This window comes from Ranitomeya imitator, chromosome 6 (genome assembly GCF_032444005.1).
Source record: "Ranitomeya imitator isolate aRanImi1 chromosome 6, aRanImi1.pri, whole genome shotgun sequence".
NCBI classification, from domain to species: domain Eukaryota; kingdom Metazoa; phylum Chordata; class Amphibia; order Anura; family Dendrobatidae; genus Ranitomeya; species Ranitomeya imitator.
The window spans coordinates 72,285,966-72,308,739 of record NC_091287.1 but is presented as its reverse complement, the minus strand read 5'-3'; the positions used below and the strand labels follow the sequence as shown (position 1 = coordinate 72,308,739).

The 22,774-nt window shown below is 41.6% G+C and overlaps 1 protein-coding gene across 3 annotated transcripts in view; it reads right to left on the bottom strand.

The window, feature by feature from the left end:
• PRKAG2 (protein kinase AMP-activated non-catalytic subunit gamma 2) overlaps positions 1-22,774 on the bottom strand; it is a 348,191-nt gene that overhangs the window by 194,915 nt on the left and 130,502 nt on the right. The window contains exon 1 of one of the 3 annotated variants that reach the window (XM_069729759.1): positions 19,598-19,662. The exons of 1 other annotated variant lie outside the window; for it this stretch is intronic. In XM_069729759.1, the coding sequence (XP_069585860.1) occupies positions 19,598-19,606 (9 nt within the window). In that variant the 5' untranslated portion in view covers positions 19,607-19,662. Of the gene's footprint in view, positions 1-19,192; positions 19,325-19,597; positions 19,663-22,774 lie in introns of those variants that run through there. One more of the 3 variants, XM_069729760.1, reaches the window with a different exon arrangement.

Genomic DNA, 22,774 nt, shown 5'->3' with positions numbered 1-22,774 from the left:
TGTACCAGTCCTCTCCTGACTTCTATTGTTTAAGATTACTGTACTTGTTTTTATTATGGAATAAATGGCGTTATAATAATAAATAATACTAATACACACAAAATGCTTGACGAGTGAGGAGCAGTCTCCTCTGGTCTCCTCCCCTATTGCATATATTAAGTTTCTCAGTGCCAAAAACCTGTAATGAAGAGGTGTTTCTATAGTGGTATGTGATGAAAAACTTGGATGCATGATATATATTGTGGTTATTGCTAGTTGTGCTAGTTATATCAATGAGATGTTCTGAAATTTGGACTTTTCGTTTACTGTAGGCACCACCCATGTATATTTTGTTGCATATAGAGCAATTTCTAATGTAAACTGCATAATGTTAGTTGCAATTGATGTAATGTTAAAGAGGTTGTCCACTACTTTTTATTGATGAGCTATCCTTAGGATTGGTCATTCATGTCTGATCGGTTGGGGTCCAATACCTGGTACCCCCACCAATCAGCTGTTCTCGATGTCAGCGGCAGCCACTGGCCGGAACTACTCAATTGTGGAGCTTCTCAGTCTACTGGTAGCGGCCGCAACTGGGTACTGAACATCCACCTCCTACTGATTTGAATAGGAGGCGGACGTGTAGTACCCTGCCACAACCATTGCCTAAAGACGGAGCAGCTCCATAATCGAGCAGTTCCAGCCACCATCGACACTGAGAACAGCTGATTGGCGGGGGTGCCGGGTGTTGGACCTCAACCGATCAGACATTATGACCTATACTTAAATAGCACCTGAAGGACAGGAAAATATTCATAAGGAACTCTACTTCCTTCTAGCAGTCTACTGGACTAACCACTATGACCTCATTGATCAGCAAGTAGGAAAATATTCTAGCTTTAAGCTGCCATCTGTTAAGAATATCCTTATAAAAGAGAATTATTCTATTATGTGTATAGTACTAACTTTTACTATTTCTACCATTACAAATCCTGATTATAGAAGAGTGTCCTGTATTTATCTCCTAATATATTTGAGTCACTGTGCCAGAAAACGATGTGTACTATGAAGGCTCGCTGAGTACTATTCCATCAACTGATTTAATATATTGTTCCATAAACATATTTTGGTCAGAAGACACAGCCGAAGTACGTAAGATCCATAATCCTGGATGGACTTGTGTTGCGAGATTTTCATTCATTTGTTTATAGTATCACATAATCCTCTGTCATAGCTTCTTTCATAGTTTTGCATCATGCGGGAATATGACGTGTGCGGTAACGATGACATTTTTGTTCTACTTCCCTGCATTCTTCTGAACTATAATTTGAAGAATGTGGCCTCTAGGATGCCTCTTATTTACTACAAGTATTGACTTGTAAGAAAAACAATAACAGATACCTGATGCTGTCATTTTTTACCTATGCTTTTTCTTTTGGCAGTGTAAAACTACTAGAAAATTGTGTTTGTGTTTACAAGTGTATTTTACGGTCCATACATGGACCACTGGTCTCCCAACCCGAGCTTGATGTCTCATAGACACATATAAGGCTGTAGGGTTGGGAAACCTGCCACCAGACCAGGTATTGTGGTCCATATGTAGACCATGAAATATGCTCATGTGTACCTGGCCTTATACAAGTAGTTTGGTCCCTGATTCTACAGTTTAGCACCATGATTTGTCCCTTGGGGGCTGATACACAACACAAACATTGTCCGATATAAATACGTGCAGTGATTGAACGGTGAATGATAAAATCATATGTTTGTCCTTGATTGCACATTTTATTCTCATTCCAATATCGTGGATTGGCAACACGTTAGCATAAACTGAGAACGTCAGGTGAGAGCTGTCAGGTGATATTACTCCTTATTCCTTATTCAACGTTTAAGGAGTTTTCCCCAGAAAAAAAATGAACTGGCTCAAAAATTTGGAATCAAATTTTTTCAATTCTTTATCCCAAAATATTTAAAATAGATATAGAAAATCCACAAAAACATCCATACTACCAACGCGTTTCTGCCGTTAGTTAACGGCCAAAATGCGTTGGTGGTGTGGATGTTTTTTCCTTTGGATTTACATGCTATGCCAGGACAGTGGCGAGGTTCTGAGCCCTGATTATCCACCAAAACTATGCTGAGCTGGCTATTTTAACTTTATAAAATAAAAAAAGGTTATACTCGTTCTCCTGGTCTGGCACTGATCTACCACCGATCTCAGGACATCAACATCCACAGCAGGTGACACACTCCAGCTGTGGACAATTGGAGGCCACTGATTGGCTGGAGTCTTCTAATTCTGTCCTAGTAGCAAAAGCCAGCACTGATGGAATGTGAAGGTTTCAGCCCCCTCTGCTTGGTGATATCCCAAAACCGGCATAAGACACAGAAGCAATTGCAGAGGAGTGGCGCTCATCCAGAAGTTGAGTATAGTTTATTTTAGTTTTTTTTAATAACTGGCCCTGGGCCTTTTCAGAATATTTCAGTGTCATTCAAGTAGAAAAATGGCACTCACCAAATCTTTGCAAAAATATGTTTCTTTAATCAATTAGCGATACAAATGATGGCCGCTTCACGCTATCTAAGCACTTCTATGGGTCCAAATCATCTGATTTCTCATTTAATTTCTCTCATCTCTGATGGGATCGCACATTAGAGGAGAGATAAATAGGATCCCCGATCCCCCCGGGTATCTCCGGAGTCCCTGCATCCCCTGTGATGTCCCCCGGGTCGCCAGCATCTTCTTCCGTCATGTCATTTTTTGCCTCCTTAATCAGAATGTCAAGTCTCAGGGCTCATACTTACTTGCGAGCAAAACGGACGAGTGCAAACCGATAAAAAATCGGATTGCACTCAGACCAATGTGACTCAATAGGTGACATCTCATTTACGATTTTTTTCTCAGCCGAAATCGGACTGACAAAAAAAATCGCAGCATGCTGCGATTTGCTGCGAGTCTCGCCAATGCAAATCAATAGGTGCGAGACAAAAAACCCACGGCATATGGACCATCCGTTTTCCATCCGTTTTTTACAGATACCTTACCATTCTGTGGCATAGAACACTGTAAATGGTCCTGTAAATGACTGTAAAAAAATAGTTGCGAGAAAAAAAATGGATTGCATACGGATGTAAAACGGATGGTGCGATTAAAAATCGCATTGAACTCGCATGACAATTGCATAGTTTGCATCCAATTTTTTCGGTCCAGATTACGGACCGTTTTTTTTCTAGCAAGTGAGTATGAGCCCTTATACTGATAGTCACAGAGAATGATTCATAAGAGGCCTCATTTAGATAGCGATGATTTTTATTATGCACATAAAAAGGTCTGAGTTTCATCAGTGTTTGGTCCGTGTGTCAGTTTTTTACCATCAGCGTGTCATCAGTGTTTGCTTCGTGTGTCAGTTTTTTTTATCATCAGTGTTTCTGATCTTCGTTTCCTCAGTGTTTGGTCCGTGTGTCAGTTTTTACCATCGGTGTTTCATCAGTGTTTCGGATCCTACTTTCATCAGTGTTTGGTCCTTGTGTCAGTTGTTTTATCGTCAGTGTTTCTGATCCTAGTTTCAACAGTGTTTGGTCCGTGTGTCAGTGTTTTACCATCAGTGTGTCATCAGTGTTTGGTCCGTGTGTCAGTGTTTTACCGTCAGTGTGTCATCAGTGTTTGGTCCGTGTGTCAGTGTTTTACCGTCAGTGTGTCATCAGTGTTTGGTCCGTGTGTCAGTGTTTTACCATCAGTGTGTCATCAGTGTTTGGTCCGTGTGTCAGTGTTTTACCGTCAGTGTGTCATCAGTGTATGGTCCGTGTGTCAGTGTCACTTTTTCCATAATTTTCATCAGTGATGTATGGAAAAAATAAATATGTTAATTAAGAAGCTTCTCCTAATTGTTAAAATGTTAATCACAGATAGTACACGGGCAGCACGCTGATGACATCCTTGTTGCGTTCGAGTTTTCTCAGACCCATAGACTGATATGGATCATTTTTATCTCTGATGATCAAAAGCAGACATGTCTGTTATTTTTTTGCCAGCCATTTTGTTTGCTAAAAAATATGGACATGTTAACAGAGCAATAGAGTATAATGGTTATGTGTTCTATCAGTGAAAATCAAGGATAGAACACGTATGTGACGCACAAATGTCTGAATGAGGCCTATAGAGCAGAACATGGACAGGCCACCCATGTAACAGAGTGTTATGGAAGATATCCAAGGACTGGCAGCTAAGTTGGGAAGGAAGAAATAAATATAAGTAGAAAACAAAGTATGCAATGTGTGGAGTAAGACTGGTACATGATAGATTTCATGGCGGTAACGAGCTTATGGTTTATGTACCAGACTAGGACAGGGATTTGCTAAACCGCAGAAGATTCGCTCTGTGCAGAGCTACAGGGTGTAGCATGGCACTGTGCATAAGGTAGAATATCTTATAAATGGCGCAGTGGATTTTAATCCTTTCCTCAGAAGATATCCATCTTAAAGATGATATTAAAAGTGGCCAGATATTGCTCTTACGTCATTTCCACTGCTTCACTGATTATTCGTTTTTTTTGCTTGTTTGTTTTTTTCATTCCGCCATACGGTTCCAGAGAAAAGGGAATTTTCATTTCGTCCTAATTTTTTATAGTCTTTCTAAGGAGGCGTGGCTTACAGACTTATTTGGCATATTTACTCTGCAAGCCACACCCTCTTAGTGAAGACCATAAAAATTAGCCAAATGCCAAGGCCTCTATCTCCAGACCCACATGGGGGATTTAAAAAATAAATAAAAATAGGATATTTAGGAGGACAGTGGAATATAATAAGAGGAAAACCTAGCTGCCATTGAGCTGGTGACAAGGCCTGGTTTAAAGGTCTTTTATACCTCAATGATTGCCCGATTGAACAGTCATACACACTGCCTCTGCTGACCATTGGTACACGTAAATGAACAGCTTTCTGGGCCAATTTTAGCAACAAACATGTTACATACATTGTACCACATTTATTGGGTTTTAGACTCCTTTTTTTTATATGATCAACAATGGAACATAAACTACGGGGGGGAAGGGGACGTGGCTTAAATTGTAGGAAAGAGAAAATTGATTTGCAGGATCCTGGTGTAACAGGCACATCTGGACGGTAGCCCTGCGAGCCGCTTCCTACCTACTGGGCGAAGCCTCGGAGTCTCTTGTGATTAGTGGGCCTGGTGCGACATCATCAATGATCAAGTGCCACGACAATGATGTTGCATTAGGCTTAACAATAAGGAAAGCCACTGTTGATTCAGGCAGGTAGGGTGCTAAATTGCATCAGAACTTGGCATAACCTAGTGGACCAAAGAAAGGAATCTGATAAGGTAACTTTACACGTGACAGGGTAGAGACATTTATTAAACAACAAAACTATTTTGATAAATTGGCTGCAAATGAAAATGATCCAATCTAATTTTGCACTGTCTAACAGCTCGATGGACCCAATATGTTTCCATAGATTTTAGGAAGCGCCAACCAGTGACGCCTGCAGTGATGTATTGTGATGACTCGGAAAGTGTCTATGACAAGTAGGAAACCTGTGTCGCTTACAGGCCGGGGTTTGTTATAGTAACGGTGCTATTAGGATTCAGGGCAGCTTTCATGAAATTCCTGAACTTTGGTCTGTTAGTAGCAAACACCGACCTTAATGTCCTGGAATCCAGCCATACTGTCACCTGGCACAAGTAAGGTGTTTTTGTGTATTTGAAGGGCAAACTTAGTCAAACTATTAACTCTTTACATATATTTATTGCTATATTACTATTTATATGATGGTATCATTAAAGGGAAACTCACACCTAATTCATGCTGCCCAAATCCCCGGCACCATTAATCAGAGTCTGGCTGCACGACTGTAGCCAGGTACATTTTACTCCGGCACGCTCTGATGTTTCAGAGAAAATGTACCTTAAAGATCTGACCAGCGATCATAAGGAGGGAGAGATCAGACTGGTCCACTGCCGCTCTCCATCTGTCCTCTCCCCTCACTGGTCCAGATGATTGACAGGTCTCTTGTTAATGGAGAGACGTATGAATAACCCACAGTGGTGCTGTAGAAGCCGGCTGGAGGCAGCGCTGGACTAGTCTAGTATCTATGGTCCCAGGCCAGATCTTCAAAGTATACAGTCTCTTAAACGCTGGAGGATTTCAGAGAGACGTATAACTAACTGTAATGATGCAGAAATGCTCGGATTCATGCTGCCTGTGATTTGGGCAGCATGAATCAGGTGACAGGTTCCCTTTAAGTATTAATATCAAACGACGTTCAGTCTTTGATATTTGTACACACAGGCTCTCTGAAGGAGCACCCCATCCTACAAACCCATATAAATGTAGTCCCAAGAGAGGAATCATGTTAGGCAGGTTCCCTGCAAAAAAGATCGCCTTACCATGGCTGCTGGGCATACATGAATTGGTTCAATTTATGAGCTACGTATCTTCTTTTTTCCTATTTTTAAGAGCAGTAATGCAATTTCATATATTTCACGTTTGCATGCTATAGCATAACAGAGTGCTACTTTATTTGTTAGCCCTTTATATATTATTTCATTTTTTAATTAAACCGTATTACACCCACGTATAAATAATATTCAATAGGACACAGAATTACAAATTTTTACATACCAATCCCTAAATCCCAACCATCATCCATTATATGGAGGGAAAAGAGAGAATGAGTGGTTCATAATTATGACCGTGCTGAGTAACCTTGAGTCAGGTCTCAAATAGTAAATCCATTATTACCACTCAATCCCCTTAGTATAGCTAATCTGGTAAAGAAGAAAAGTTTTTACATTCATTTTCGTCTCCCTTGTTCATTCTTTCAAACAAAACACACACCATGGGGCAGAATCCAAAAATCATTGTAGCCGGCACGTAGAATGTCCAGACTCTATTACTATTACTCTGCCATAAAATCCACACTAAGATATTGAAAGTGTCCAAAAAGGAGAACCACAAGTCCCATAAGGGATGTTATTGGTTGTCGCATTTCGAAGCGTGATGCTTCTTACTCATAACCTAGTGTAACACATCTAATAGGAGACTTACGGTAAATGCGCCGGAGGTACAAACCCCCACGACGTGGACAATGACATCACTTTGCAATTACTTCCAAAGATGGCAAATGTCACATATCATATCAATCCTGTAAGATCAAATCATTTCTTTAAACCTTGTTGGCAGGAGGAGTCAAGCATTAATATCCAGTACGCCTTCCTTTTAAGAATACCCCGTTTTCTGTTTCCAACTTTTGGCAAGCGAATAACCCTTTCCAATCCATAGAACTCAAAACCAAGTAAAAGGAATCTGTCAGCAGGCTTTTGCTATGTAATTCAAGGACAGCATGAGGTTGTGGCTGAGACACAGATTTCAGCGATGTGTCACTTACTAGGCTGTGTGCTGCTGTCTCAATACAATGAGTGTTTTATCAGCAGGAGATTACCACTATAAGATTACAGCTCACGTGCATCCTGGTCCAACTTCGTCCCCAGCACTGATAAGCAACTTACTGTCAATACACAATGTACACAGAAAGCTGTGGTGTGGGCGGGGCTAGCTTTCTGAGCTCTGCTACGTGCTACATCAAAAAGCTCCGATTGCATCACAACTGCCGCCCCCAGTACACTAAGTGATACATAGCTGGAATCAGGGTCTCTTTTCATACATCATGCTGCTCTAAGATGAGGTAGCAAAAACCTAGTGACAGATTCCCTTTAACCCCTTTCTGACGTTAGACAGTATAGTTCGTCCAACATCAGAAGCCCGCTTTAAGGTGGGCTCTGGCGGTGAGCCCACCTCAAAGCTGCAACATATCAGCTGTTTTGAACAGCTGACATGTGCCCGCAATAGGCGCGTGCGGAATCGCGATCCGCCCGTGCCCGTTAACTAGTTAAATGCCGTTGTCAAACTCCGACAGCGGCATTTAACAAGCACTTCCGGCCATTGAGCCAGAAATACGTGCACTGCTTACCCCTGTCACGTGATCGGGGGTCAGCAGTGCGTCGGCATGACAACCAGAGGTCTCCTGAAGACCTCTATGGTTGTTGATGCTGGATTGCTGTGAGCGCCACCCTGTGAGCGCTCATAGCAATGCTGTAACTCTACTACATAGGGGCGATCTGAGCATCACCTCTATGTAGCAGAGGCGATCAAGTTGTGCCAGCTTCGAGGAGGCTATTGAAGCATGGCAAAAGAAAAAAAATAATGTGTTTCAAAATATGAAAAAAATGAAAAAAAACATAAAATTTCAAATCACCCCCCTTTCGCCCCATTCAACATAAAACAATAAAAATAAAATCAAACATACACATATTTGGTATCGCCGCGTTCAGAATTGCCCAATCTATCAATAAAAAAAGGATTTATCTGATCGCTAAACAGCGTAGCAGGAAAAAAATTGAAACGCCTGAATTACGTTTTTTTTTGGTCGCCGCAACATTGCATTAAAATGCAATAACGGGCGATCAAAAGAAGGTATCTTCACCAAAATGGTATCATTAAAAACGTCAGCTCGGCACGCAAAAAATAAGCCCTCAACCAACCACACATCACGAAAAATGTAGACTTTATGGGTCTCGGAAAATTGCGCATTTTTTTTTAGCAAATTTTGGAATTTTCTTTCACCACTTAGATAAAAAAGAACCTAGACATGTTTGGTGTCTATGAACTCGTAATGACCTGGAGAATCATAATGTCAGGTCAGTTTTAGCATTTAGCGAACATGGTAAAAAAGCTAAACAAAAAACAAGTGTGGGATTGCACTTTTTATTGCAATTTCACCGCACTTGGAACTTTTTCCCCGTTTTCGAGTACACGACATGCTAAAGCCGATGGTATTGTTCAAAATTACAACTCGTCCCGCAAAAAATAAGCCCTCACATGACCATATTGACAGAAAAATAGAAAAGAAGGGGAGAGAAAAACGAAAACGCAAAACCGAAAAAAGCTCTGGTCATGAAGGGGTTAAATCTCCTTAATGTTTATTTAAAATATGACTTGATAGCTTTGATTGACTTATTGCGTTATTGTTGTCTCAGTCCCTAATGTGTTAATTGATTCTTTGTTGTGACTTACAAGTACAGTATTGCATCCCATATACTTGATATTGCTTAGTGTTTCTTTAAGGGATCAGAGCTAAGTTGCAATACCAGACAAAACCCACGGAACAGAGTGGCGCTGTGTACTGAAGAAAGCGGCTTTGTTCTCCTAATCTCATACAACCCTTTAATACCCTGACCCCAAACAGTCAGACATTTTGATATTTTCATGCCAGAATGATGCCTGAGGTTGCCAAACACACGGGTATTTTGCAAACAAATATTGATATCCTTCCCCATAATGGAGGCTTCACCTTACAGTTTACAGAAAACATTAAAGGAATAATCCTCATCCGCTTGGAAGATGTTTTATGTGCACCGTATAATGGATAGTCCAAATTATGTTAATTGCATAAAAATAGCATATGCTGCCATCATTGAGTTCCTGGTCTGTGGTGAAAATCTTCATGTATAGACAGCATAAGGCTATGTTCACACGCAGCTGCGTCTCTTCATGCTCTCTTGGCAGTAAAAATGCAGAGTTTGAACAATGGTTTTCAAATATTTTTATCAGCTCTTTTTGGCTGCCGATTATTTGTACGGTATGTTTTGTTCTCAGTACTTGTTAATAAAGTTAGCTTCATTCACAAAAATAAGCATCAAAAAATATAGTAAAACCACCGCAAAACCTGTTAGGCTACTTTCACACTGGCATTTTTTGCCAGACGTCGCAATGCGTCGTTTGTGGCAAAAAACGCATCCTGCAAAGTTGTTTGCATGATGCGTTTTTGCCCCATAGATTAACATTAGCGACGCATTGCGACGCTTTGCCACACGTGCGACGGTTGCGCCGTGTTGTGGCGGACCACCGGGAGCAAAAAACGTTAAATGTAACGTTTTTTGCTCCTGATGGACCGCTTTTTCCGACCGCGCATGCGCGGCCGGAACTCCGCCCCTACCTCCCCGCACCTTACAATGGGGCAGCGGATGCGCCGGAGAAATGCATCCGCTGCACCCGTTGTGCAGTGCATCAGACGCTAGTGTCGGAATCTCTGCCCGACGTATTGCGACGGGGAGATTCCGACGCTAGTGTGAAAGTAGCCTGCAATTTTTGCAGCATTTTTGCACTAACCCATTGATTTCTATGGATAAAAAAATGCTGCAAAAACGCCGAAAGGGATTGATATGCTGCAGGTTTAAAAAACGCCACAGATGTGAAATTTAGTCAGGAAAAAGAAGCTTGTACAATAGATTTCTGAAATCTCATAGATTTTGCTGTTACTGTAAAGCACAGCTTCTTATTTGGATAAAAAAAGCTATGGAGAAAAAAAAAGCTGTATAAATGCTGTGTGTGAACATAGAAAACTAGAAGCAAAACGGAGTAACCAGAGATCCATCAAAGGATAATACAAATCAGGTACATTTTATTAAGACATCATATTAAAACCATGTCAGATAGAAAGTACAATTAAAGAACTGTGGAGGAGACATGAAGGTGGGCAAAGGAGGGAATAGAAGTCAGAATATGACTTGAGGGGCAGGACAAAAAAGATCTCTACAGAGGGAATATAGGCAGCATCAAGCTAGTGACATTGCAATTAAATGGCGCATATAACCTGGACACCGGTAATGTATGCTGCCATCAAAATAAAGCCTGCTTACCCACAGTGAGTTAAGACCATTGATGCCCTCCTTGCGGCCCCTAAAGAGGCTTATGATATTTATGACCTATCCATACGGTAAAGATGACTTTGGGATAGGTCATCAATATCAGATTGGTGGGGTTCTGACATTCCCACTGATCAGTTGTCTTCAGTTCCGGCGATCACCAGATGTAAACACAGGTAGAACAAAACATCTCCATACACTGTAGTAGCTACTCCGGGGTACTGAAGCTCAGTTCCTAATCAATATTCAATATCCTAAGCCTAGACAATCCCTCTAAACTTGATGTTGCATAAAACAATGTGACCTTCATTGAGAGAAAAGCCACCACCCCGTCCTTCTTGAGAAACTCAACGTGCCGAAACCACTGAATACAGATCCTCAAACACTGACGCGTTTCGGAAGTAAACTTCCCCATTCATAAGGACGAATCGCGTCAGTGTTTGAGGATCAGTGTTCAATGGTTTTATCTCTTAAAGAATAAAGTTACAATAAACATGAAGTTTCTCAAGAAAGATGGAGTGCTGGCTTGTCTCTTACAGCATTACATTGACATGTTCTGCTCGCGCTGTCGAGCACTCCAATCAAACTATACATAGTCGATCACTGCTTACGGGCTGACGTGACATGGCTAACAGTCCAAGCTATTGGTCTGCTGCTGTCCAATAGAAGGGGAGACATCAGTTTACGTGGATTCAGCATCCACTTCAATATCAGAGGGGCAACAATATCAGATTGGAGAGGATGAAACTTCCAATAACCTTATAATCAGTTGATTGGAGAGAACAAGAACAGAGCTCCATATTAGATATAATACTAATATGTGCAAACGAGCGCAGACCACTAGGGATCTATCAGACCAAAAACGATCCGGGGTCCAATGGTGCAACGTGCGTAGAGTCCTCCATGGCCTCCCCCACCACACTCTCCCCATAAGCATTTCGACTTTGGATAAAACTCGGGCCGATCCATATTAGATATGAAAAAAGTACATTATTTGCTGGAAGAGGAGAAACAAATACTGATTTTAAAAGGAGCAAGAAAGAAGCCACAGGTGTGGGGAGACCATGCGACCTCTACCCATGTTGAGTAACTCTCACTAGAATATTTGCTGTCAACTCTCACTAATGTTTGTTGTTGGCCGACATTGTTTCTTGTCTCTACGCACAAACACTGGCAAATGTAATGAAAACATACAACAGGAATTTTCAGATAAAACATGTTTGTTGTCCGTGGCCTTCAGCAAAACACCCGCAGCAACACTACACGAGGAAAAGCAGAAATTCATATTAACGCTTCTAGATTTACAGCCTGTGCTTGTTATGACTGGAGATTTTATCTCTTGTTATTCTAATGCGAACTTGGAGTTGAGAAACATAGTTCATTCTAAATACTAATATCATTATATACACTCACCGCACATGATATAATACACAAATAACACATATACAATGCATAATATACAGGTGCATCTCACAAAATTAGAATGTCATCAAAAAGTTAATTTATTTCAGTTCTTCGATACAAAAAGTGAAACTCATATATTATACAGTGTAGAGTCATTACAGAGCGATCTATTTCAGGTGTTTACTTGGGTCAGCAACCACAAACCGAGTATACAGAAGTACCACCGACACCAAACCCAGGAACTACCAACATTAAAGGGAATCTGTCACCCCATTTTAGGCCTATAAGCTGCGGCCACCGCCATCAGGGGCTTATCTACAACATTCTGGAATGCTGTAGATAAGCCCCCAATGTAACCTGAAAGAGAAGAAAAACAGTTTAGATTATACTCACCCAGGGGCGGTCCCGGTGCGGTCCGGTCCGATGGGCGTTGCCGTCCGGTCCGGCGCCTCCTATCTTCAAATACGATGACATCCTCTTCTTTGCTTCCTGTCGCGGCTCCTGTGCAGGCATACTTATCTCCCCTATTGAGGGCAGAGCAAAGTACTGCAGTGCGCAGGCGCCGGCAAAGGTCAGAGAGGCCCAGCGCCTGCGCACTGCAGTACTTTGCTCTGCCCTCAACAGGGCAGATAAGTACGCCTGCACAGGAGCCGCGACAGGAAGCAAAGAAGAGGATGTCATAGTATGAAGATAGGAGGCGCCGGACCGGACCGCGAAACCCATCAGACCGGACCGCACCGGGACCACCCCTGGGTGAGTATAATCTAACTTGTTTTTCTTATCTTTCAGGATTCATCGGGGGCTTATCTACAGCATTCCAGAATGTTGTAGATAAGCTCCTGATAGCGGTGGCCGCAGCTTATAGGCCTAAAATGGGGTGACAGATTCCCTTTAAATAGCTTCCCCAGAACCAAAGAGAGGCGGACTAGAACTAACTCTGACCTGACCAGGATGGAGGTGGAACCATCCTGTCAGAGTAATGACAAAATCATTTCAGACCTTTTTTCACTTTTATTGTCCCCCATAATCTGTACAAATCCATTGAAAAACAAACTCAAAACTGTTTTGGGGCAAAAATAAATAACTAAAATAATGATGTTGCATAAATATGCACACCCTGAAGTACCCTATGAATTTATGACAGCATTCAGTCTTTTTGGGTAGGATCCTATCATCTAGAATTGGCAATCTTTGCCCAGTGCCCACTCTTCCTTGCAGTAATGTTCCAAATCTGTTAGATTGCGATGGGCTCTCTCCTGTGTGCAGCCCTCTTCAGGTCAGCCTACACATTTACAATGGGCTCTGGCTGGGCTGACAGCTAAACAGGAAAGGATTCTTTAGGCTGTGTGCCCACGTTGCGTTTTTTTATGCATTTCCGCCGAGTTTTTTGCCGCAGCAGAAACGCTTAAAAAACAATTAAAAACGCATTCCCATGCAATCCTATGGGATTCTGCAGTTGTTGTGTCCATGCTGCAGATTTTCCCGCTGTAGAATTGCATAGCAGTAAAATCCGCAGCATGTTCATTATTTCTGTGGAATCGCGGTGATTCCGCCGCCATAGGATTGCATTGAAAGGTCCTTCGCACAAAACATCCCTGGGAACAGAGCATACCGGGAGCGTCGCTGAGGAGATCGGGGACGTCGGAAGGTGAGAATAACTATATTTTTTTATTTTTTTTATTATTTTTAACATTATATCTTTTACTATTGATGCTGCATAGGCAGCTTCAATAGTAAAAAGTTGGTCACACTTGTCAAGCGCAATGCTTGTGTGACCAACCTGTCAATCACTTTTCCAAGTGAAGCTTCAAATCGCTTGTAAAATGCAAGCATTCTGCAAGCTAAAAATGGTTGTAAAACGCTAGTGTTTTGCCGGAAAACGCATGCAAATTCCGCATGCGTTTTACCCACAGCAGGGAGTTGCAGAAATGGGCACATAGCCTTAGAGTAAGAGCAGTCAGACTATGGAATGCCTTACCACGAAAGGTAGTAATGGCTATATTTTCTCACAATAAATGTGATTGTGGGTTATAAATAATCTATTGCAATTGCTATTAGAATGTATAACTGGTGGAGAAATGTGTGTGTATGTATATATATATATAACTATCAGCAGAGCCAAAAACATAAGTGCGCATAGGCTCATAGTAGGGCAAAGCATAGTATGCATGCGCGAGCCCCCTTTTCTGCGCGCAGGAGAGAGATTTACCAGGAAATATGGATGACGCGAGGTGTCATCCACATCAGTTAAATAAGGAGGATAGCAAGCAGCAGCCGAGCGAGTGATGGAGAGGCCCGTAAAACACTTTTCCTGAGATATGCAGGGGCAAGTCTGAGGATATAAAGAGGTTGTGGTTGCAGAATCCTCATTCTTATTATCTTAAAGGTGGTGGGCATAGTTTATAAGCGAAAAACTGGTGATGGGTTCCCTTTAAGAGGATACAAATGTTCATGGGAGTGCTCCTTTAAACCAGGATGTGTGCGAACTGAGTTATGAGCTGTTTCTATGGCAGCTTGTTGTGAGGAGATTAATCACCTAACATTCATACGCATACATTGACCAGTAGATGGCAGCAAAGTACAAATTGCAATGCACATTTAAATTGTCTCTTCAGAGAAGAAGAGGACTAGAACTCTAGTGCCACCTATTGGAAGTAGCAATCTTAACAGTCAATGTTGACCTTTTAACGAGCCTTGTCACATGACTTAGGATAATAGCCAAACCAGAATCTCAATTTGCAGACACTGTGTTTCGGGGTACTGCCCCTTGTCAGTGCAAAGTGGAGATCTGGTTTGGCTGATTGAGAGGCGTCTGACCGGGATCCAAGAAGTATCGTTTCTCCTTGCGGAGAGTAACATGATAAGCATGTCGAGGTGAGGAGACTTAAAGCCGCAATGCTCCTCTGGGTAATATGCAAATTGTCTCTTCAGAGAGGAAGAGGACTAGAACTCTAGTGCCACCTATTGGAAGTAGCAATCCAAACAGTCAATGTCGACCTTTTAACGAGCCTTGTCACATGACTTAGGGTAACAGCCAAACCAGAATCTCAATTTGCAGACACTGTGTTTCGTGGTGATGCCCCTCGTCAGTGCAAAGTGGAGATCTGGTTTCGCTGATTGAGAGGCGTCTGACCGGGATCCAAGAAGTATCGTTTCTCCTTACGGAGAATGCACATTTATGAATCCTTAGTGTATGCACATGCAATGTATTACACCTTCTAACTCACAGCACCCAAAGTAGTTCTCTATGCAAATATGCCTCTTTAGAGAGGAAGAGGACTAGAACTCTAGTGCCACCTATTGAAAATAGTAATCCTAAGGGCTCATACTCACTTGTGCGAAACTCGGATTAGTCTCGCACGGCAATACCTGGCACTGCACCTGGCACAGAGGAGCGGAGCGTGCGGCTGCATGTATTCCTATGCGGCCGCATGATCCGATCTGAGTGCCGGCAGCACAAGTGAGTATGAGCCCGAAAAGTCAATATTGACCCTTTAATGAGCCTGACTACTTAGGATAAAAGCCAAACCAGAATCCAGAATCTCAATTTGCAGACATGGTGTTTCAGGGTGCTGCCCCTCATCAGTGCAAAGTGTGAGATCTGGAACAAATCTACTGCAACATGACAAATGTTTCAGTCAGCAGCGTTAGACTGGGTACTGGGGTGCCACAGATTGATCTATTAGTGATTGTTCTGTCCCCGTCATTCTTCATCAGCCTGTGGAAAGAGGCCGGTAAACAAGCGCCGAACGACCTCAATAACATCGATCATATTCATTTAATGGGCTGAACTCAGAGCATGTAGATGTGGCCGGAATGTTTGAGTGTGATGGTGTATTATGTGAGTATTTAGGGCCCCACTTTGTCTAAAATCGATCCTGGGTACATTTTGACTTGATTTGGAAGTTGCTGATTGGAATGCATCACTAAATTAATTTACTATGTTTCTTACTCCATTTTGGTGAATTTAGGTGAAATGATTCTCCCATTAAATTCCAAGGACCAGGGAGTTAAGAAAAACAGGCAGATGAAACAACGCCCTGATAGATCTTGGCAGAAGGCCCCACATTGCTTTTTGGATGGTGTGTAGATTTCGCTCCAACTTACAGATAGAATCTCCCCTGATTTTCCTATTCACTTTTTTTCTGCCGTGAAGCATCTGGTAATGACATATATTTGAGAAAAGTCTTTTTTTTATGTTTTTTATGTTTTTATTGTTAACTGATAGACCATTTTTAATTTCTTTATTTTCAAGACTGAATGTGGTGTCTGCCCGGCAGCTGAATTGTCAGCAGATCCCACCGAAAACATCAGAATCTGCTGACGACAATGTAATGTCAACATGTTAGAGTAGAGAAGTAACGCAGGCTAAAAAAAAAAAGGCAAAACTCTACTAGAAAACACATCAATTATTGTGTATTATGATTATCAACATTTCATTATTACACATAACCAGTCATGTCGGCACACAGTAATAGCGGAAAGGCAAAAGTTTAACGCAGGTCATCAAGTCAGTGGATGTCTCATCTGTTTTGGTTCATTGAGTTCAGAAACCTCAGACCTTACAATTGTCAAAACAAAACCAAAGCACCATTGAAAAACAAGCATTTATAAGTGTACTGAATGTCCCAAAGAACCTGATCTTCATGATCTGTAGGAGACCGCACGTCAGGGCCAGCGAAGAGGACGCTGTCCTCAGGAATAGAGCTGATAATGTTCTTTAAGCTGCAGCAGGAGAGTGTGACCTTCGTGAGCCTCCAAAGTTATTTTGCATTATTTCTCTCCTATGAATCATATGATAAGTTGAAAGAAAATAAAAGGTTCTCATCTCTGTAGGCGTCATAATAACAGATTATTCATCGCAAGCGCAGAAATTATACTTGATCATTCCAAGCACACAAACACGGACCGTGATTCATCACTGCGGCGTTAGAACATCAGAGAGAAACTCCTGACAATCATGTATCCGAGAAGACTTTCAATTACATGAGCGGATTATTACGGCACCTCCACTATAGACAAGTGCAGAGAAAAGCCAACTAAGGGTGTCTATCACTCCACTTTGCCCATGTATTACAATGTTGGCAATTCACTCGAAAAGGTTTGCATCATGCTGCTGCATGTGTGGGCTAAATAACCTGCAGTGATCAATTGAGGGTCAGATGGAGAACATTGAGGGGCGGCTCACACACCAAATAAAAGGACAACAGCAGCGTTACCACTCCACAACAGCTTACTGCCACACAGCAATCATGGACTTTATTGAAAAGTTTCCTAAATATAGTTATAATGTATTCCTAGACTAGTATGATATGTGACCTCTCGGATACTCATGGATACTGAGGATGGGGGTACCAAAGCTCCCGACGTGAATGCCCGCCCATGCAGGACCACTGTTCCTTTCTCTCCTTTGCCCTAATGAGACTGATAAAACTACCATAGAACTGAGTAAAGGGGTGATCTCGCAAAGAAAAGACTTTAGGAACCATTTAGGAACCGTGTCCTCACGTATGTCATAGCTTATTGTTGCCGACAGAGGCGTGCTGGGTGGCTGTTGCTGCACCAGCTGTTCTAGTCAAAATCTGGCACGGTTCGGTGGCATCATTGAAAAGAGTTTAATGACACCTCCGAACCTGACAAAAAAAACAATATGTTGTCAATATATCGAGTCCTTGAGATCACGGCACCAATGTCACCAAAATTCTGGACTACCTCTCTGTTCCACAGCCCCGGAAACAAATTACAGTAGCATTCGAGGGCAGTGTTTATAAACTTTAAGGGGAACCTGTCATGTAAAATAACACTAATAACCTGTAGATATGGGGTTAATCTGTAGTTTGATAGTGTTCTGACACCGTCCGATGCTGGCACTGAGAGCCCCTCTGCTGGGAGGAAATAAACTTTACTCCCCAGCAGTTTTTGGATTCCACTCATAGGGGTGGCACTGGCACAGTTTCAGTCACCGTTGAGTGTATAGAGAGCAGCGGCTGTTTCTGTGCCCCAGGCACTGACTGACAGCTGCTCAGCTTTAGGGCCGGCTGTCAGTCAGTTTCGGGAGTGCAGTTACAGCCGCTGCTCTCTATACACTCAACGGTGACTGAACCATTCCGATGCTGCCCCTATAACTGGAAGCCAAATGCTCTGGAAGGGAATAAAGTTCATTCCCTCTCAGTGCCAGCGCTGTGTGGTGTCAGAACGCTATTAATCTGCAGATTAACCCCATATCTGCGTGTTAATAGTGTTATTTTACATGATAGGTTCCCTTTAAAAGCTCCATAATCAGAGTGTTTATAAACACTGCGCATGTTTATCCACCACTGCACTGGTGGACTGCAATGGTGGTCGGTAACCTAGACAACATGCCGTTAACAATCAAAATAGTAACATTCACATAGCAGGGTATAGGTACAGAATTTTAATAAGGAGCAAATTGGAAAATTGCTTGTTTTTACAAAACACTTTCCAATTATACCCATCGTTGAGATTGCAATAACCATTTACCGTAATTAGTTCAGTAAACTATCCATTATGTAAATTGGTATTGAATCTAGTAAACATGTACAGCATCTTGTGTGGAAATGTTCTGTCGCGGTTTTGTTTTTGTTTTTCAGTCCTACTTAACTCCGTCCTAGATAACTATGACAGATGACATTCTCAATCATTCACTTTTTGCACAATGTTTATGGAAAAAATACAGTGATTGTCTATTTTTGCACATTTTGCGTCCCATTATATATAATCCGGGACACTGTACGACTTTAGGATATGATGCTGTTGGCTTCTAACATTGCATCATATTGTATACAGTGACACCGTCGTTTTACGTGGAACGCTCTGGGAAATTCACCATGTGAAGCTATATTGTCCCTGATAGAAAAGAGCAAATATACAACATCCACTTTCAGCTTAGCAGATATAATGAAGATATTTAGTAACTGGCCAGTTGTGTAAAACAAAGACAAGTAACCTGTGGTTGTAGATCAAAGGTCTCAGCATAACAGATCTACTCTGTAAGAGCCGGTATGGCCAGTCCTATAATGCCACCCCACCGGTTACCAGCTAGCATGAGAAAATATGGTTCTGACTTACAGATCTGAGATATCTTCACGGTAGCCGGAAATGTAGGAAATGTCTACGGGAAGCAATGAGTGAATAATATCACTGTGTTCCTGGGCTCCCGCTTGCATTATTGTGCCTGCAGCAGATGGGCATCAATGCGACATGTGTTTCCTAGTTCCCTTCACGGTGTAAAGTAAGAGGGAAGTGGACGGCTCAGGTGTCTCAGTATATTAAAGGCAGTCGGCCCCATCCACCCATTCCTGTGCCAAAAATGTATCAGGGCTACTGGAAGATCCTGTTACATCAACCTGTCACATTAACTCTTACTACTAAGAAATTGGCCAATTAGTAGAAGACATCTGTGTGAGCCATTTCTGAAACTTCACACCAAGTATAACCCTATATTATAAAATGTGACATGACGTATAAGAGTACCTGCTTCATAGTGACATCTGAAGGTTCAGAGCAGATCCGGAGAAAGCCTCTACGTGAGTCCTCCTGAACTTCTGCTGAGAGTCTTCTTATACGGAGGGAAAAGACTCAACAGGTTCTGTTATCAGTAAACACCTCCATACACGATTGGAGTTAGGTGGAGATAAGACTTACAAAAAGGCCTATAAATAAGAGCTTGGCGAGCCATGTGTGAACATTCCCTTATTGTGGTGGATGGAGCAGGCTGGGTCAATCTATGTCCGGTTGAGCAGACATCTTTTACGCCTTTTCTTTCTATGTAGCTGTATGAGGGATTGTTCTTGTGGAACAAACTGTAGTTTTGAAAGACACCATTGATTTTGCTAAATAGCGCACTGGAAAATGAGAAAAAAGTCCAAGCGCGGTGAAACGGTGAAAAAAAGGCAATTCATTCACAAAACGCAAGCCACTGGTTTTTAGGGTTTCATTTTTATGGCATTAATTGTGCAGTAAAAATGACCCAACAACATGACTTTTCAAGTACCGTAAGTACAATTACAGTGATTCCAAAGATGTATTTACTATTTTAGTGGCTTAAAAAAAGTTGAACTTTGTAAAAAAATATATATAAATAACATACCGTATATATACAGTATATATTTTTTCTGAGACCCATAACCTTTTTTTCTATTAGTAGTTTCATGTGAGGGCTTGCGTTTTTGCATTGTAAGCTGGTGTTATAATTGATGCCATTTTTGAGTAGACGCTGTGCTTTGATTGTTTTTTATTGCATTTATTTTGTGGGAGGTTTAGCAACAAAAAGATCAGCGGTTCTGGCATTTCAATTTTTTTTTTAATGACATTTACTGTATGGCTTAAACAATTATACATTTTGATAGATCAGACATCCATGGAGGTGACGATACCAAATAAGTATTTTTTGTATTTTTTACATTTCTGTATTTTTAACTAGGTAAGTGGTGGTGATAGAGGGGGGTCATTAAAATTTTATTATACAGTATATGTATATATACTGTATATGTGTGTGTGGGTCTGGGGCCGAGGCAGTGAGTAAGCTGGTGTTCCTGCTGGGGAAGAGGGGCAGCATACAGGGACGTCAGCGCTACAGCAACCAAGCATCACTTTGCAATCATAAGTGGTTGATGAAAGACCGCTCTCTCTGTCAGACATCTAAGCAGTGTCTAAACAACACCCATTTTGGATATCACAAAATATGTCGAGGCTGTTTCCGAAAAAATTGGTAGAGTAGCAATAAATCTTGGACTGTTATCAAGCATGCAGTGCTGATGGCGCAGTCTCAGTTCGTGAGCTTGAGTCATGTAGCACTCGACATATACATCTGCTTGGGTTATAGCTCACTCAACCCTGCTGCATATATACAGGATATACTGTATTTAAAATAGTTACAAAATTGATCTGAGATATGCATTTATGCAAACTAGCAGTGGTTTACTTCTAAGGGTGAAGAGGCCCCCAACTATACATAAGATGGTTGGCCAAGTCTCGCCAAAATCAGTTGATTTGGCAGACTTCTATCTAATATCTAAGGGGACCTTAGGGGCAGCTGTTTGCAGGGTCTGCATACTGTTGCACTTAGAGAGGAACCCTGATCCCCCCATGCAGTATCTTGCAACTTATTGGACTTAAAAGATCTACTGCCAATTTTTTAGTGCAAGATACCAGGGCACCTTCAGAGATCTTGTGAAGTCCAGTTAGAGCTGTTTTAGTCACATGAAAAGCACCTACGCAATACTAGATTTTGAAGGGGTTGTACTTAATTTCAAAGTTATTCCTATAGGATAGGGAATAAGGTCCTGATTGCTGGTGGTCCGATTGCCAGGATCCTGACTGATCCTGAGTACTGGAGCTCTGAAGAGCCCCTTGTGAATGGAGTAGTGGCCGATCATGTGCGGCACTGTGCAGTATCGCTCCGTTCAAAGCCCAGCAGTCGGTTCCCCATGGATAGGGGATAACTTCCAAACTTAATACAACCCCTTCACGACCCATGACATATATTTATGTCACCGGTCGTGTACTCTGCGTGAGCCCCCATCAAGTGCCTCTAATAGCCTCAGATCCACCCACAGCTGTTAACCAGTTAAATGCTGCTGTCAATCACAGCAGTATTTAACACGTGTAGACAGGAAGCTCACCATTGATCCCGTCCATGCTATATTAATAGGGATTTATTTATCTTATATACATTTGGTGATCCCTTCTCTTTTGCACACTTCATTCCTATCTCCATTCATCCCGCGCATCAGCACATCTGTCACGTGATCGTGGGGTGCCAATGGGTTGTCATGACAGGCGGGGGTCTGTCGTCACAGGCTGGTGTTCATAGGAGATTATGATTGTTGCTATACATAGCAACGCTAAATCCCTGCTATGTGCAGTCTCTTAAGGGGACTATTAAGTACAGTATTTTTCACCACCTAAATAAAAAAAAAACAACAATATATGTTTGGCATCTGCATACTTGTACTGACCTGGGGAATCATATGGCCAGGTCATTTGTACCATATATTGAACATGGTAAATAATAATAATAATAATAAAAACATTGTGGCATTACACTGTTTTTAGAATTTCACCGCACTTGGAATTTTTTTTCCCATTTTCCAGTACACTATGTTAGAGAATGAATGGTGTCATTCAAAAGTATAACTCGTCCTGCATAAAAACAAAAAAGCAAGCTCTCATGTGGCAATATGTTTGGAAAAATAAAAAGGTTACGGCTCTTGGAAGAAGGTAAGGAAAAAACTAAAACGGAAAATGAGGGTGAAGTGGTTAATACTATAGCTCGCTGTGGTGTATCTGTATAGATGTCACTACTGTGGGTGGGAGTACATGCATTTTCTTGTCATTATGTCTCCCCTTACAGAATGCTTGTTATAAACTATATAAATACATACACTGTATACAGAAAAGTATATATATAGTAACATGATAACATTTCTAACAAATATTTTTGACAAAGGAAACAAAGAGACCACAAGTTCTTCCTGAGCTGCCCTGCCTGCGACAACCAAGGAAACGATATTAGGTAGCAGAGTCAGTGTTAGTGGTAGTAACAATACACTTTTACTTGTAACACAATGGCAAAGTACAGTAATACGAGCCTGTATTATCTATGTGTGTTATCACAGATCACAATAAATCACAAACTCACACCTCTGC